Source organism: Macaca mulatta, chromosome 12 (genome assembly GCF_049350105.2).
Source record: "Macaca mulatta isolate MMU2019108-1 chromosome 12, T2T-MMU8v2.0, whole genome shotgun sequence".
In the NCBI taxonomy this organism is placed as follows: Eukaryota; Metazoa; Chordata; class Mammalia; order Primates; family Cercopithecidae; genus Macaca; species Macaca mulatta.
In genome coordinates, this window is record NC_133417.1 from 113,737,071 (window position 1) to 113,751,557 (window position 14,487).

At 39.8% G+C, this 14,487-nt stretch overlaps 1 protein-coding gene across 1 annotated transcript in view; it reads left to right on the plus strand.

Moving 5' to 3' along the window:
• Nucleotides 1-13,562, plus strand: part of PTH2R (parathyroid hormone 2 receptor) — an 86,530-nt gene extending 72,968 nt beyond the window's left edge. The window contains exons 10-13 of the mRNA XM_001108598.4: nt 86-180; nt 7,210-7,348; nt 9,727-9,768; nt 12,341-13,562. Coding sequence (XP_001108598.1) covers nt 86-180; nt 7,210-7,348; nt 9,727-9,768; nt 12,341-12,736 — 672 coding nt within the window. The 3' untranslated portion in view covers nt 12,737-13,562. The remainder of the gene's footprint in view (nt 1-85; nt 181-7,209; nt 7,349-9,726; nt 9,769-12,340) is intronic.
• The last annotated feature ends 925 nt before the right edge of the window (nt 13,563-14,487 follow it).

Genomic DNA, 14,487 nt, shown 5'->3' on the forward strand with positions numbered 1-14,487 from the left:
ATGGAAAAAATTTCAATTTATGTAAATGTTTATAAAAATCTTGAAGACTAACAATAATTCTTTGTAATCTTACCTTCTTTTTCAGCTGAATTTTATTCTGTTTCTGAATACGGTTAGAGTTCTAGCTACCAAAATCTGGGAGACCAATGCAGTTGGGAATGACACAAGGAAGCAATACAGGTAATTTCAGGACAGGCACCATCAGAGGACATATTTTGGTCCTTCCTTCCTTCCTTCCTTCCTTCCTTCCTTCCTTCCTTCCTTCCTTCCTTCCTTCCTTCCTTCCTTCCTTTTCCTTTCTTTTTCTTTTTGGCAGAGTATCACTCTGTTGCCCAGGCTGGAGTGCAATGGCACAATCTCAGCTCACTGCAACCTCCGCCTCCCGGGTTCAAGCAATTCTCATGCCTCAGCCTCACGAGTAGCTGGAATTACAGGTGTGCGCCATCATGTCCAGTTAATTTTTGTATTTTTAGTAGAGATGGGGTTTTGCCATGTTGGCCAGGCTGGTCTCAAACTCCTGACCTCAGGTGATCCACCTGCCTTGGCCTCCCAAAGTGCTGGGGTTACAGGTATGAGCCACCATGCCCAGCCTTTGGTTACTATTTCAAGTAAAGAACAGATATAAATTAATTTGAAATACCTTTAAGAGATTAAATTTATGAATGTATATTTATTGTGTGATTTATCAGAAAAGCATATATATTAAGAAAAACATAAGTAACCCCAAGGACTACCCCTTGTGCTTAAATTCTAAGTATATTTTAAAATCTGTTTTTAGCAGGTTGGGATGTTCCCATCAACCGTTTGTGAACTCACAGAAAATATGTTGATGATCTTGGCAGACAATTTTGTTTGCATTCTACAAATATGTCATAACTGAAAAGATCAAGTAGATTTGCTGTATTGGTTCTAATCTTTACATCAAATTGTCTCTCACTAAATATGCAAATGTATTGATTGAGAGAGGTCCATTCTTCAGCCTTTCATGAGGAAAAGGACAATCGAGTGTTTGTGATTGTTATCAAACTATCTTAAGGTTGTGTGCATTTCTCATAATGATCATTTTGGAAATTTTGAATATTAGTGGCATCTATCCAACTGGACATCCAGTAATCAGGTAGATGTGGATTTGGTTTTATAATCTTCAGTTAACTATTTATTTCTGCCTCAGATTGTTATGAAATGCTATCTCAGACATAGAGAGGAAAAACGTCATAGTCAGCATTTTGATCTTCTCTCATGAATCTTCCATAAGTCCTCGTTGATTTAGTCCTCTCCACCATTTAGGTCGTATTTACTGTTGAGCTGCAAAGACTACAAGTATGGCCTGCAGGATTCACAGTATCCTATGCCCATAGGATGCACAGTCTTAACAAATCAGCAGCTGCCAGTGCCAGTTATTTTTTGTGTGCTGTCAGTGGTACTATTATACATTGTGCATGAGTTTACGGTGAAAGGTCTATGCTATACTAACACAGCTTATCTCTCACGTCACATCCCATCTGTGAAGACACAGGCCAAAGGATAGAATAATAAGAAATGTAAATAACTTTTCACTCTTCTTCATAAAGTGGAAGAGTATAGTGGTGTTTGGAAGCTACTTACTTCTCTAGTTCTGAACAAAGCTGCTTATTTCTATAGTTCTGAATGACATGAACTAATATTTTTAGTAAAGTGTTGCCCAAGGGACATGAGAAATTTTGGAGGGAACAAAGGGTGACCTCTTTTTAAAAATGGATAGAATAGACAACATTTTGAATTAATTCGTGGAGGATTATTTCCCAGAACAATTGAAGAGAATAATTTATCAAGGATTAAAATAATCAACTACTGAGAATTCAGAATAACTTTGAAATAATCTGGTGCCCAGAAGATTTCAAGTATGAAATTATTAATTAGAACAGTTTAGAGTAATGGAAGTCAGAAAAAGTATTTTTCAGCCAAATACATTTTTTAATGGCTGAAACATATTTAATATCCTTAATTATGTCCAAAGTTAAGCCACAGATAAAAATGTAGTGAAAAGTGACTCTTTTTTTCAGAGAAAAATGTGGGAACCTACTTAACACCAGTTTGAGAATTCAATTCCATATTCTGTTTCTGAGGCCATAGATTTTCAAGTTCAAATAGCATCTCACTTTTTAAATAGGCTTAGGAAAATTAAATCTGTGTCCCTGTCTCAGTGACATTCCTACAATGAGGGTTAATTGAGTATTTAAATTTATATCAGCTAATTTTTGTACCTTTACACTTATCTTCCATTCTGTTATTACCTTTGTCTAACAAATGTTCAAATATTCTTGCTAAAATAAAATGATACAAAATTTCCAAATGGTGGCATCTAAAACAGTTACAAAGCATGTTTCCATGCATACTACTATGAAAAACTAAAAACACCTTTCAGAGCTGAGATAATCTCTCCAGGTGAATGTGCGCTCACACACAAACAAGACAGACTTCTGAAAAGTGCATAAAATCTCTTAGTTGGCATGGTGGTTTAAAATGGAAAGGAATTAATCAATCAATTCTTAAAATAATTTTTTATTTTGGGATAATTGTAGATTCACATACAGTTGCAAAAATCATACAGAGAGATCCCATATATCCTTTGACCCATTTCCCTCAGTGGTGACATAGTGTATAACTACAGTTTACAATAATTTACCTTAAAACAAAATTGTATAAGTAAAATTCAATCATCTATTAGATTTAATAACACAGATAATACATTTTTTTTCCTTTTAAATTACAACTCAATTACTTCATAAAATAAGAAGAGGTTGCCAGGCCTGCAAAAACAAGAGATATGAAAAAATGCAAGATTTGGTGAAAAAGAATAATTGGATGTTTTGACTAATTTGACTTCCCATTTGATGTTAGACAAAACTCATATTTAATGTTTATTAGTTTTAGAATAAATCCAACCAGTATTTATCATGTAGCATGCTAATAAAGAGGAGAGGTTTTAAGGCCGCATCCATCACTTACTTCATCACATTGAGTGGATACTTTCTCTCTCTGAGCCTTTGTCCTCTCTTGGCAATGGGACAATAATAGCTCTCTCCCATGGTTGTTAGAATAAAATGAGGCAACCAGCATGGGATGTAACAGTAGCATGGTGCTTGATGGCCAGTAGCGTCATTTGCTGAATGCCCTCCTTGAACCCTCAATTTAAGTGGGGATGGGTAGAGACAGAGAGAGTGGGAGTGATAGATATTATGATTGATTTAATTAAATAAAATGAGGAAAGTACCAACAGAGATGCCCATACAAAGTGCTATGTATACAGAAAAGAGGGAAGGATTAATTCAAGGCCACGGGGGATCAATCAAGAAAGGCTTAAGAGCAATAGTAGTTTCTTTTTAAACCTAAATTGATTCTTAAAAGAAAATCAGAGATTTTCTAGAGCTGCTCACCTGGAGAGAAATCACCTAGGGAGAGAGAGCACAGAATTAGGAATCTATTTTCTAAACAGGACACTGAGTCCCAAAACCACCTGACTTCTTTGCATTCCTCTCATGGCTTTGTCCTTGGACACAGAGCACACCATGTTTCCAGCAAGCCAGAAGACTGCTATCAGTTGGTACATCCCTGAATCATCTTATTAGACAGCTGTGCATTTTCAGAGAGCCAGGGTGTAAAAACGTACAATGTGCGTGGGTGACCATATGGACGCTGAAAAATATCAGTGCCCAGGATTGCTACATGATTTGAATAGAGAGTAAATGTCCATTTTAAGTGAACAGCCAGACCCATGACCCATGTACACATTTGCCTGGCATATGCAAACTAGCAAAACTCATCAATATTCACAGGGCTATAATTAGTTACATTCCACTGGACAGAATTGTATTTCTATGGGCAGGAATTATTTGCATCACTGTGGTAGGCATATTTCTATACTGGCCCCCAAGATTCCTGCCCCTGGGTGTATAAGCCTTATAAAATCCCTGCTCCCCCAATATCCTTCGCCTTGAGTGTAGATAAGACCTATGATGGGGTAGCCTTTCCATTGGTTAGTTTACTTTATATGATAAAGATGTTAGGATAGTCATTCCTGTGATTATGATGTGTTATATAAGAGTCCATCCTGTGAGCCTGGAGAGAGATTCTCTGGCTGACTTTGAGGAAGCAATCTGACATGTTGTGAGGGCCTATAGCTAGAACCTGAGAGAAGCCTGTGGGTATTGAGTGACCCCTGGTTGACAGCCAGCAAATAGCCCTGCAACTGCAAGAATCTGAGATTTTTCTAGCAATGTGAATGAACTTAGAAGTGAACCCTGAGGCCCAGGTAAGAATGCAGCCAACACCTTAATTTCAGCCTTGAGAGACTGTGGGCCAGGGACCCAGGGTATGTGCCTGGACTCCTAGCCTATAGAAACTGAGAGAGAATGAATGAGTACTGTTTTAAACCACTAAATTCTTAGTAATTTGTTATACAATAGAAGATGAATATAATTACTACCGGTTTTCTATAAATGAACTTCTATCTCCATGGAGTTGTAAAAGAGCTTAGTCCTAGAAAAAGAGGGAGAAAACCCAGATGGCTGAGCCTGCAAGATACCCACTACATTTTGGTTGCCTAAAGCAACTTTGCCTTAACTCTGCATTGAACCAAACTGTCCCTAATGTTCACATTTGTGATAATTTCACAGTGTGCTCCATTGGTGTCGTTTTTGTTTTCACTTAGTTTTGGGCTCCTAGTCATACACAGTAGGAAAAATCAGCAGCTTGATTCTGAGAACAGTCTCTGGGAGGATTTACCCTTTCATCTTAAAGGAAGAAATATAATTTTTGTTTCAGAGTGATATTCGAAAGACTTTCAAGGTTTTGCAAGTTAGTTAATTCTGTCCCCTTTTATCTGATTAGGCTGAACTAAAAGGCCATGAAGGCACTCAGTGTCCTGCCCAGATAGGCAGTGATGGAAAGAGGGCACTCACCATCAGGATTCAGGAGAACAAGCACATCCCAGGGAGCCCTGACAGTTGAAAGGACTAGTTCGGTCAGAGGAACCCTCTGTTTATCAGGGATCTTGCCTTGGATGGAACAGATTTAAGGTAGAATCTTCATATTGAATAGGCTATAGGTAACTTGAAGTATGAGGTGTGAGGACCAGGAGCAGCATAGGAGAAAGCCCATAGGCTGCAGGGAAGCTCTGAATGTGAGGATGAGTGGGTGGAGCAGATGGTTCAGGCACTAGTGAGAGATAAGACAGACAAAGGACAATGAGGTGGAGCAAATGTGCAACCTCACCTACATCTACACTAGACATTTCAATATGATTTCAATATGATTTTATGGGACACTTTAGCTCCTATTGTCAAGAGGATTATGCTAGGAAAGTGTATGTACATGGAAGACGGTTCCCAGTGGAGCCTGAGAATATTATAGCTCATATGGACTTCTAGGCCCTATTTCCTCATTTTGGTGACAACTAAATCACAATCACACAGGTAGTTAATATCAAGTCTGGAACCTGAATCAAGATCTCTGCAGCCTTAGTCTAATGTGATCTCTACTCACTCACACAGCTTATTTCCAAGAAGAAAAACAGATAAATAAAGCAGCTGGAGGAAAGACTAGTGAGAAAGGAAGAGGATCAATTGTTTGAGATTATTAGAGTGTAAATAATTCACAGAGAAAGGGATATATTTGCAATAAGTATGAAAGAAGAAGCCAGATTTGGCAATTTCTTGGATAAAAAGTATAACGTCATCCACCTCAGGAAAACCTCCCAGAAAATAGTATGCTTGAGGGTGCTAGCTATCTATTGCTGCAAAAGGAATGACCACAAACCTAGTGGCTTAAAACAACTCCCTTGCTATTTCCCAGTTTCTGTAGGTCAGGAATCTAGGTATGAATCCCCTGCTTCAGGATCTCTTACCAGGCTGCAACTGATTTTTCAGCTGGGACTGTGGTCTTATCTTAAGGTTGGACTGGGGAAGAATCTACTTCTAAGTTCATGTGATTGTTGGTAAGATTCAGTTACTTGCTGGCTGTTGTCCAGATGCCACCTTTCCTTGCCACATGGGCCTCTCAGTATAGCAGCTCACAACATGGTAGCTTACTTCATTGAACCAAGCAAGAGAGCCAGTCTGCTAGTGAGATGAAAGTTACAGCCTTATGCGATGTAATCTCAGAAGTGGCGTGCTGTCATCTTTGCCATAATCTACTGGTTAGACACAAGTCCCAGGTCTTGCCTACACCTAGAAGGAAAGGATAAAACAGGGGCATAAATAGCAGGCGGGGGATCATGAAGGCCCACTTAGAATAACCATCATATTGGAAAGCCTGGGATTCTTCCAAATACTTAAGAAAATTTATAGAAAGAGGCAGTTAAGGAGAATGATAAAAATATATCAAACGACTTAGTTTGCCAAAAAAATAGACAAAATAGACCTATAGGAACTTTGAGACAGAGTATTTGGCAGAGAATATTCAGAGAAGGCAAGATGAACTGACCACATATGGCTCATAGAAAAATATAAAATGTCTCCCAAAATAAGCATCATCAGAGAAAAATGGAGATACAAATGTAAGAAGAAACAAGGGAGTAATGAATTTTAAAATGAACAAAATAAGCTGAACTACTTCTATGAAAGTAAAGGCAGTTAGTCTGGATGGAAGTAATACTTCTTTACGTCTCAAATATAGAAGTTAAAGGAAACTTAGGACAGAAAAAAGGTATTCTACAACTTTATGTAAATAGTATCCTTTAAGCAAGAAGAGTGGAAATGAGACTGGAGAGATTTATGGGATAGCAATTATAGGGAGTGAGAATAAACTACCTGATTTAGTATGTAAGTGACAGAAAGAGGAGGGAAGGGAAAAAACCAGCAGAAGCAGTGGGATCCAAAGAGATAGGGAAAGGTCAGCCCAAGCCTGGACAACATGGTGAGATCCCGTCTCTAAAAAAAATAAAAAAATAGCAGGCATGGTGGCAAGCACCTGTAGTCACAGCTACTTGGGAGGCTGAGGCAGAAGGATTGCTTGAGCTCAGGAGCTCGACGCTGCAGTAAACTGTGATCACGCCACTGTATGTCAGCCTGGGAGACAGATAGAGTGAAATGTTATCTCAAGAAAAGATAAAAAGAAAGGGTCAGTCCCACCCCCGTTAGCTCTGCTAAGTTATTTCTTTTCCTCCAGCACGCTGTCTCTACTGAAAGGCACTCTAGTTAATGAATGAAAAGACTTGCTGTTCTCCTTTAGGAAACTGGCCAAATCGACCCTGGTCCTGGTCCTGGTCTTCGGAGTGCATTACATCGTGTTCGTGTGCCTGCCTCACTCCTTCACTGGGCTCGGGTGGGAGATCCGCATGCACTGTGAGCTCTTCTTCAACTCCTTTCAGGTAAAGGGTGCTGCCTAGTCATCTGATTCTTGTAATTTTCTTTCTTTCTTTCTTTCTTTCTTTTTCTTTCTTTCTTTCTTTCTTTCTTTCTTTCTTTCTTTCTTTCTTTCTTTCTTTCTTTCTTTCTTTCTTTCTCTTTCTTTCTTTTCCTTCCTCCCTCCCTCCCTCCTTTCTTTCTCTTTCTTTCTTTCCTTTCTTTTCCTTCCTCCCTCCCTCCTTTCTTTCTCTTTCTTTCCTTTCTTTTCCTTCCTCCCTCCCTCCTTTCTTTCTCTTTCTTTCTTTCTTTTTCTTTCTTTCTTTCTTTCTTTCTGTCTCTCTCTCTCTCTCCCTCTCCCTCCTTCTTTCCTTCCTTCCTTCCTTCCTTCCTTCCTTTCTTTCTTTCTTTCTTTCTTTCTTTCTTTCTTTCTTTCTTTCTTTCTTTCCTTCTTTTTATTTCTTTCTTTCTCTTTCTTTCTTTCTTTTTCTTCCTCCCTCCCTCCCTCCCTCTCTCTCTCTTTCTCTCTCTCTCTTTCTCTCTCCCTTCCTTCTTTCCTTCCTTCCTTCCTTCCTTCCTTCCCTCCCTCCCTCCCTCCCTCCCTCCCTCCCTCCCTCCTTTCTTTCTTTCTTTCTTTCTTTCTTTCTTTCTTTCTTTCTTTCTTTCTTTCTTTCTTTCTTTCTTTCTTTTCTTTCTTTCTTTCTTTCTTTCTTTCTTTTCTTTTCTTTTCTTTTCTTTTCTTTCTTTCTTTCTTTCTTTCTTTCTTTCTTTCTTTCTTTCTTTCTTTCTTTCTTTTCCTTCCTTCCTCCCTCCCTCCCTCCCTCCCTCTCTCTCTCTCTTTCTCTCTCTCTCTCTCTTTCTCTCTCCCTCCCTTCCTTCCTTCCTTCCTTCCTTCCTTCCTTCCTTCCTTCCTTCCTTCCTTCCTTCCTTCCTTCCTTCCTTCCTTCCTTCCTTCCTTCCTTCCTTCCTTCCTTCCTTCCTTTGCAACCTTTTGCTCTGCCCTCTCTCTGGCTTTGGTGCACCTGTCTGGGGAGTCGGGGTTGGCAGAAAGGTCGATATTCTGTAGTGCCGGTGCTTCTCTGTCCTCTAGAGGTCAGGTTAATCCTCTGCTCACAGCAGGAGCAGTCTGGAGCTGTTCCTCACACAAAAAAGCCTGGACAGAGACATAAGGAAATATCTTGCTGTAAAATATATAACACCTACAAGAATGAGGAACTCTGCTTGTGTGTATGGAAGATAAATAAAAATAAAAGAAGGTGAAGGCAGGAAAGAGAAAAAAGGAGTGGGGAGGGGAGACAAAACTGAGGAAGAGGTTGCTGGCACACATTTTGTCTCATTTGAAGCTATAATTACCATCATCTCTCACATGGATTACTCTTTGTCCTGCTTACTCATTTGCTAGTCCACATATGATAGTCTGGAGAATCTTAAGAATATAAATTTGATCATGTCATATACTTGCCAGAAATACTCGAAGTTCTCCAGTTGCAGTCAGACTAAAACTCACATACCATTGTTTGGCATACACAGCCCTGCATGTCGTGGAACCTGTCTGCTTCTCACTCTGTATCACACCAGCCTCCATGTAGCTCATTAAGTTAGGGCACAATATTGCTTCCATACGTTCTGTTGCTGAAGTTCACCTGTGCCTCCAGGGCTCACACTTGTATTCCCTTTGCCTAGACTGCTTTTTCCCCAAATATTTACACAGCTGGCTACTTGTTCTTGTCACTCAAACCCACTTGAATATCACTCTCAGAGATACTTTTTTGAGTTCCTCATCTAATATACCCACTACGTTACTCTTTTTAAAATCACTCATTTTTTTTTCTTGCATAACCCTTATCATTTTGCATTTTTCTCATGTGCTCTTTGTTTATATTTTATCCATGTCTCTTCCTTTCTAGAACAGGGAACTTGTCTGTCTTGTTTACATTGTTTATCCCTGCCCCTGTCATGCTGAACATCTACCACACTGCATAAGCTCAATACATATTTTTGAATGAATGAAATAAAAGGTTTCTTTGTATTCTTACCATGTATTTTATGTTTGTAGTTTTCAGCATTTACAGCCTATAACTTCCTTTTACCAAGCAGAGGACCGGTATTATGTGATCCATGGGTCACAACATAAATGAAACTAATAGGATAGAAACCTATTCCATGTGTGTCTTGGAGTGTTTTATGTAGCAACTTATTTGGTTCAGCTGACACCAAGGAAAGACGTCAAACAAATTTAATGTAAACGTAAGGATTTGAAAACACTAGGAGAGAATAATTTGTATATAATTCTCTGAAGGAATCATAAAAAACAATTTTTGGACGTACACATTTTGACACACGATGCCTTAGTGCTGTGAGTTTTGTGAGTTGGCAGTGGGCTAACATTCTCTTTTGTCTGCAGGGTTTCTTTGTATCTATCATCTACTGCTACTGCAATGGAGAGGTAGGTTTGTAGGAACGTTGGATATCCCACAGGTCTCACTTCAGCTTGTAAATGGCCATCACAATGTATCCTGAATCTCTTTAGAATTTCCAGGATTTACAGGATGGAATGGGTGAGGAGAAGGAAGCTATTTTAATCATAAATTATTCTGGAAAAGAAAAAATTAGTGTAAATAACCTAAAGTCTTCCTCTTCTAGTACTTTTAAATGTGAACTCATCTGTAGACGCTGATGTTAGAAAGCAACTTGTTGGAATACAAACAGACACTTGGATGGACAGTGAACATCATATTCCAGTTAATACTTCTATTCCATTTCAAGTTCTGTACAAAACTCAAATAAAAGTTTCCCTGGGACAAAGTCTTTCAACAATTTTGATGTTTTTTGAACTATAAGATGATGGTGGGACAATTTCAGTTCATTTAGGAGTTGGCTGGAAAGATAATAATACATTTTACCTTGTAACTTTTAATATGCCCTGCTGTTGGATGAGCTGCCATGTTTCTTCTCTAAAATTTTAAGCTTGCTGCAGGCCCCAGAAGTGCATGGATACTTTTGTTGCGGTAGACCCGCTGATGCTTCTGACCATGTTTAGGGTTTGGACATTGTGGCATGCTAGTCCAGTACTTGCAGAAAGAGCTTAAATTAGTTTCCTGACTTACTTCTGTATTGTTCTTACCTTATTTTGCAGGAGGGGTAAGTAGTTCGGTGTAAGAGTTAAAGAAAGAGGAAAGAAACACAAAAAGCACTCAACAGTCAAAGATGAATTTATTTTGCAGAATAACCCTGGGAGGGGCTTCTGGCCAAGTTAGGTCAGAAAGCCTTCTCTCTTACAGACTAAGAGCTTTTAAGGGTTCAGGGCAGGAGAGCTTATAACAGGCTTGGAGTGCTTCTGTGTCTCTTTGTCTTGGTTATCTGGGAGGGTGAATTTTTGTGCGTCTTTTCTCATACATCTTCCTGCAGCTGCCTGCACACCCCCTCCCACCCCCACCCCCTGAGTCTGCTTTTAGCTTCCCTATCTTAGTGCACCTAAAGGGAAAGGAATGGGCTTATTAGAACCCACTGTTTTACTGGGGTCCATTGTAGACTGTGAAGTTTGGTGGTTACCCAAGAGACTTTCCCTACTTCCTCTGTGCCCGAGCTTTCTTACCAGTGTTTTACTGTCTGCTCTTTCTGGCTGCTTGTTGTTAGAAGGGAAGGGATTTCCTCAAAATGCATGAGGTTAGAAAGGGAGCTGGAACTTAAAGTGGTGGCGTTTGTCCAAGATGACGGCACTTCTGCTCTGTCAGTCAGGTGTTGAGTTTTTTGCCAAGATGAACAGATAGAAGTTTGTTGTTTCAGGTGACATCAGCATACCAGGTTTCCACTGCTTCCCATGGAAATTCCAAATAAGCTCCTTTCTGAAAAGTGGCAATTGAAGTAGAAATGAATCTTCAGTAGTAGGAATGGAAATAAGAGCCCCACCCTTTTAAGAACGCATTTGCAGTGCCTGCTTTTCTATCCACGAACCTTCTTTTCTCACTCTGAGTCCTTCAGGCTGCCGATGCAGACTGATAGCATGACAGTTACATCTCAAATTGAGTACCTTCTATGCCATTGCTCAGCCTCAGCTGGTGCCAAAGACATCAGCAATTTAAGTGGTAAAAACGGATTTTATTCAGTAACTGCTGACAGTAGGGGGAAGAGCTGAGCCCAATTCCAATTCACACAGAGGTGATTTGGGCATTTTAAAGGGAGAATGAGGGAGGTGGAGTGTAAGGGCTCAGTAGAGTCAGAGAAGTGAAAAAATGTTTGGTCAGTATCAACATGTTTAGGCCAGCTGTGCTACCAAGCAGGCAGTTAAATTAGAATTCTATCTCCCACAGAGACTGGGAGACAAGAGGCCTTATCCCTCTTGATGATTATATTTTGAAGGGATGGCTCTCAGGTCTTTGAGAGAGATGCTTCTGAATTACAAGAGCTGCATACTTACAACTGTGAGCCTTTTTAGTAAATGTCCTAAGAAAGGGGAGTCATGGGCCTATCATCAGGTGTGTGCTAGCTACAGCAAATAGTAAATTCTCCTGGCAGCACTGAGCTTTCTCAGGCAGGACTATCAATGGCTGAGATCATCCTAGGGAAGCCACGCTGTGCTGCTAGAAGCTGTGCTTGAGTTTGGGCGAGTGTCAGGGCAGGGGTTCCAATGGGCTTGTCATGTGCCAGGCAGGAGTTCTGAAGTTCTCACTGGCACTGTTTATCTTGAGTTTCTCTTCCAACCCAGAATCTCTTTTTTTTTTTCTCTCCCGTATGTCAGATATTTCTATTGGCTGCATTTAAACTTCTATTTAAATTCTGATCTTGGACAGGTCCCTTTACCTCTCTCTAAGCTTCAATTTGCTCACTTTCAAAACTAACACCTATCTCAAAGGTATTTTTTGCGGTTGAGAGAAAATACATAGATGAAGTCCCTGGCAGGTAGAGGTACCTCAATCAATGATTATTGCTGTCATTGAAATCAAGGCAAACCTCCTTGTAACAAGGCTGCAGGGTCTCCTTTAGGATTTCTCATGCACAACCTGTTTCTTGTGGCTTAGGTTCAGGCAGAGGTGAAGAAGATGTGGAGTCGGTGGAATCTCTCTGTGGACTGGAAAAGGACCCCGCCATGTGGCAGCCGCAGATGCGGCTCAGTGCTCACCACCGTGACGCACAGCACCAGCAGCCAGTCACAGGTGGCGGCCAGCACACGCATGGTGCTTATCTCTGGCAAAGCTGCCAAGATTGCCAGCAGACAGCCTGACAGCCACATCACCTTACCCGGCTACGTCTGGAGTAACTCAGAGCTGGACTGCCTGCCACACTCTTTCCATGAGGAGACCAAGGAAGGTAGTGGGAGGCAGGGAGATGATCTTCTAATGGAGAAGTCTTCCAGGCCTATGGAATTTAACCCAGACACTAAAGGATGCCAAGGGGAAACTGAGGATGTTCTCTGAATGGACATTTGTGGCTGACTTTCATGGGCTGGTCCAATGGCTTGGCTGATATTCCTATGCTTGAACTCAAAGGCTGAAAATTCAGAGTTAAGGTGTAACTTAAAGTTTTTAGGCTCCATGAATGGGCTCCTGTAAATACAAAAGACATGAAAAGGCAAGTGTCAACGGAGTAGTTTATTACCTTCTCTTGGCATCAAGTTTTCCACTAAATTAATGTATGGTATTTTCTCTGTGATTGTTCATGTTTTTTCTGCTACTTTTGGGTAGAAAAAAGTTTCAATTGCTTGGTGGTAGCTTTCTCTCGTATATATCACCCTAAATATAATGAAGATCATTTAGTGTGTATCAGTTTCCTTTTAGGAACTAGTATTCTCTTATTTCTTACTTTAATGTACTTCTATCATTGCATTTATTTTGCCTGTGCATAGGGGCAATTAGGATCTAAAAAAATATGTGGGAAGATAAAAGTTCTAAGAACAAGTACTTGCTGGAAAATTAGTTGGCTGGACATTGATAAAATAATGCATTTATAACAATTACACATGTTTCTAGGAACAAGGAAAATTTCTCAAAAAAGAATATTTCACACATCCCTTCTTTTGAATGTCCTCTTTGTGACCAGCCAGACCTCAGGTCTTCACTCTTTCTTCTTTGGAAACCATGTCCTATAGAAAGGTTTCCTCAGTTATTGAGCTTCTGTCTGCAATTGATTTTGTTTGTAATTTATTTTGATAGCAAATCACACTGCATCTATATCTTTTTCTTGTCTGAGCTATTACTACATTGTACATGGCATGTGGGAGCAATTAAAAATTTGTTTTAAAAATACATTTTGGATCACTTTTTAAAATTTTTCTTTCAATATCTCACTTTATTTTTGAGAAACAACCAAACTTCCCTTCTTTAAATGTACACATATCAACATTTAACTTTTGTACTTTATTCAACTTGAAATTTCAGTATGTTGCAGTTTTGAAAACTTTTATTGAGGGCATGTTATGTATCGGCAGGCATGCTGCTAGGTTCTTACAAGCATTCATTTATTTAATTCTCACTATAATTTATGCAGTAAGTCTTATTACTGTCGCCTCTTTTACAGATGACAGTGTGACTTGTAGGGGTGGAGTTAACTTGCCCAAAGTCGCCCAGCTGGTCAATGACAGCTCTATTGACTTTAAGTCCCATGTTCTTAATCATTATGTTGTATTGTCACTAGTATATATGTAGTCTATTAACCCATCAAAAATTCAATAAGGCCGGGCGCGATGGCTCACGCCTGTAATCCCAGCACTTTGGGAGGCCAAGGTGGGCGTATCATGAGGTCAGGAGATCAAGACCATCCTGGCCAACACAGTGAAACCCCGTCTCTACTAAAAATACAAAAAATTGGCCAGGTGTGGTGGCACATGCCTGTAGTCCCAGCTACTTGGGAGACTGAGGCAGGAGAATCACTTGAACCCAGGAGGTGGAGGTTACAGTAAGCTGAGATTGTGCCACTGCACTCCAGCCTGGGCAACAGAGCAAGACTCCGTCTCAAAAAAAAAAAAAATCAATGAATTCTGAATAGAGAGTACTTGGGAGTCTTGCACTGTAGTATGTTTTAGCCTCTGATCCTCATAAAATTTCCACTCTAGTGGAGAAGACGTACACCTAGGAAATAAAAAAAAAATCACAGAACAATATGTTTCCAGATAAAATGACATGGATCCAGCTGATCTATGTCATTTTGCTGAATGACTTAACCAATAGGC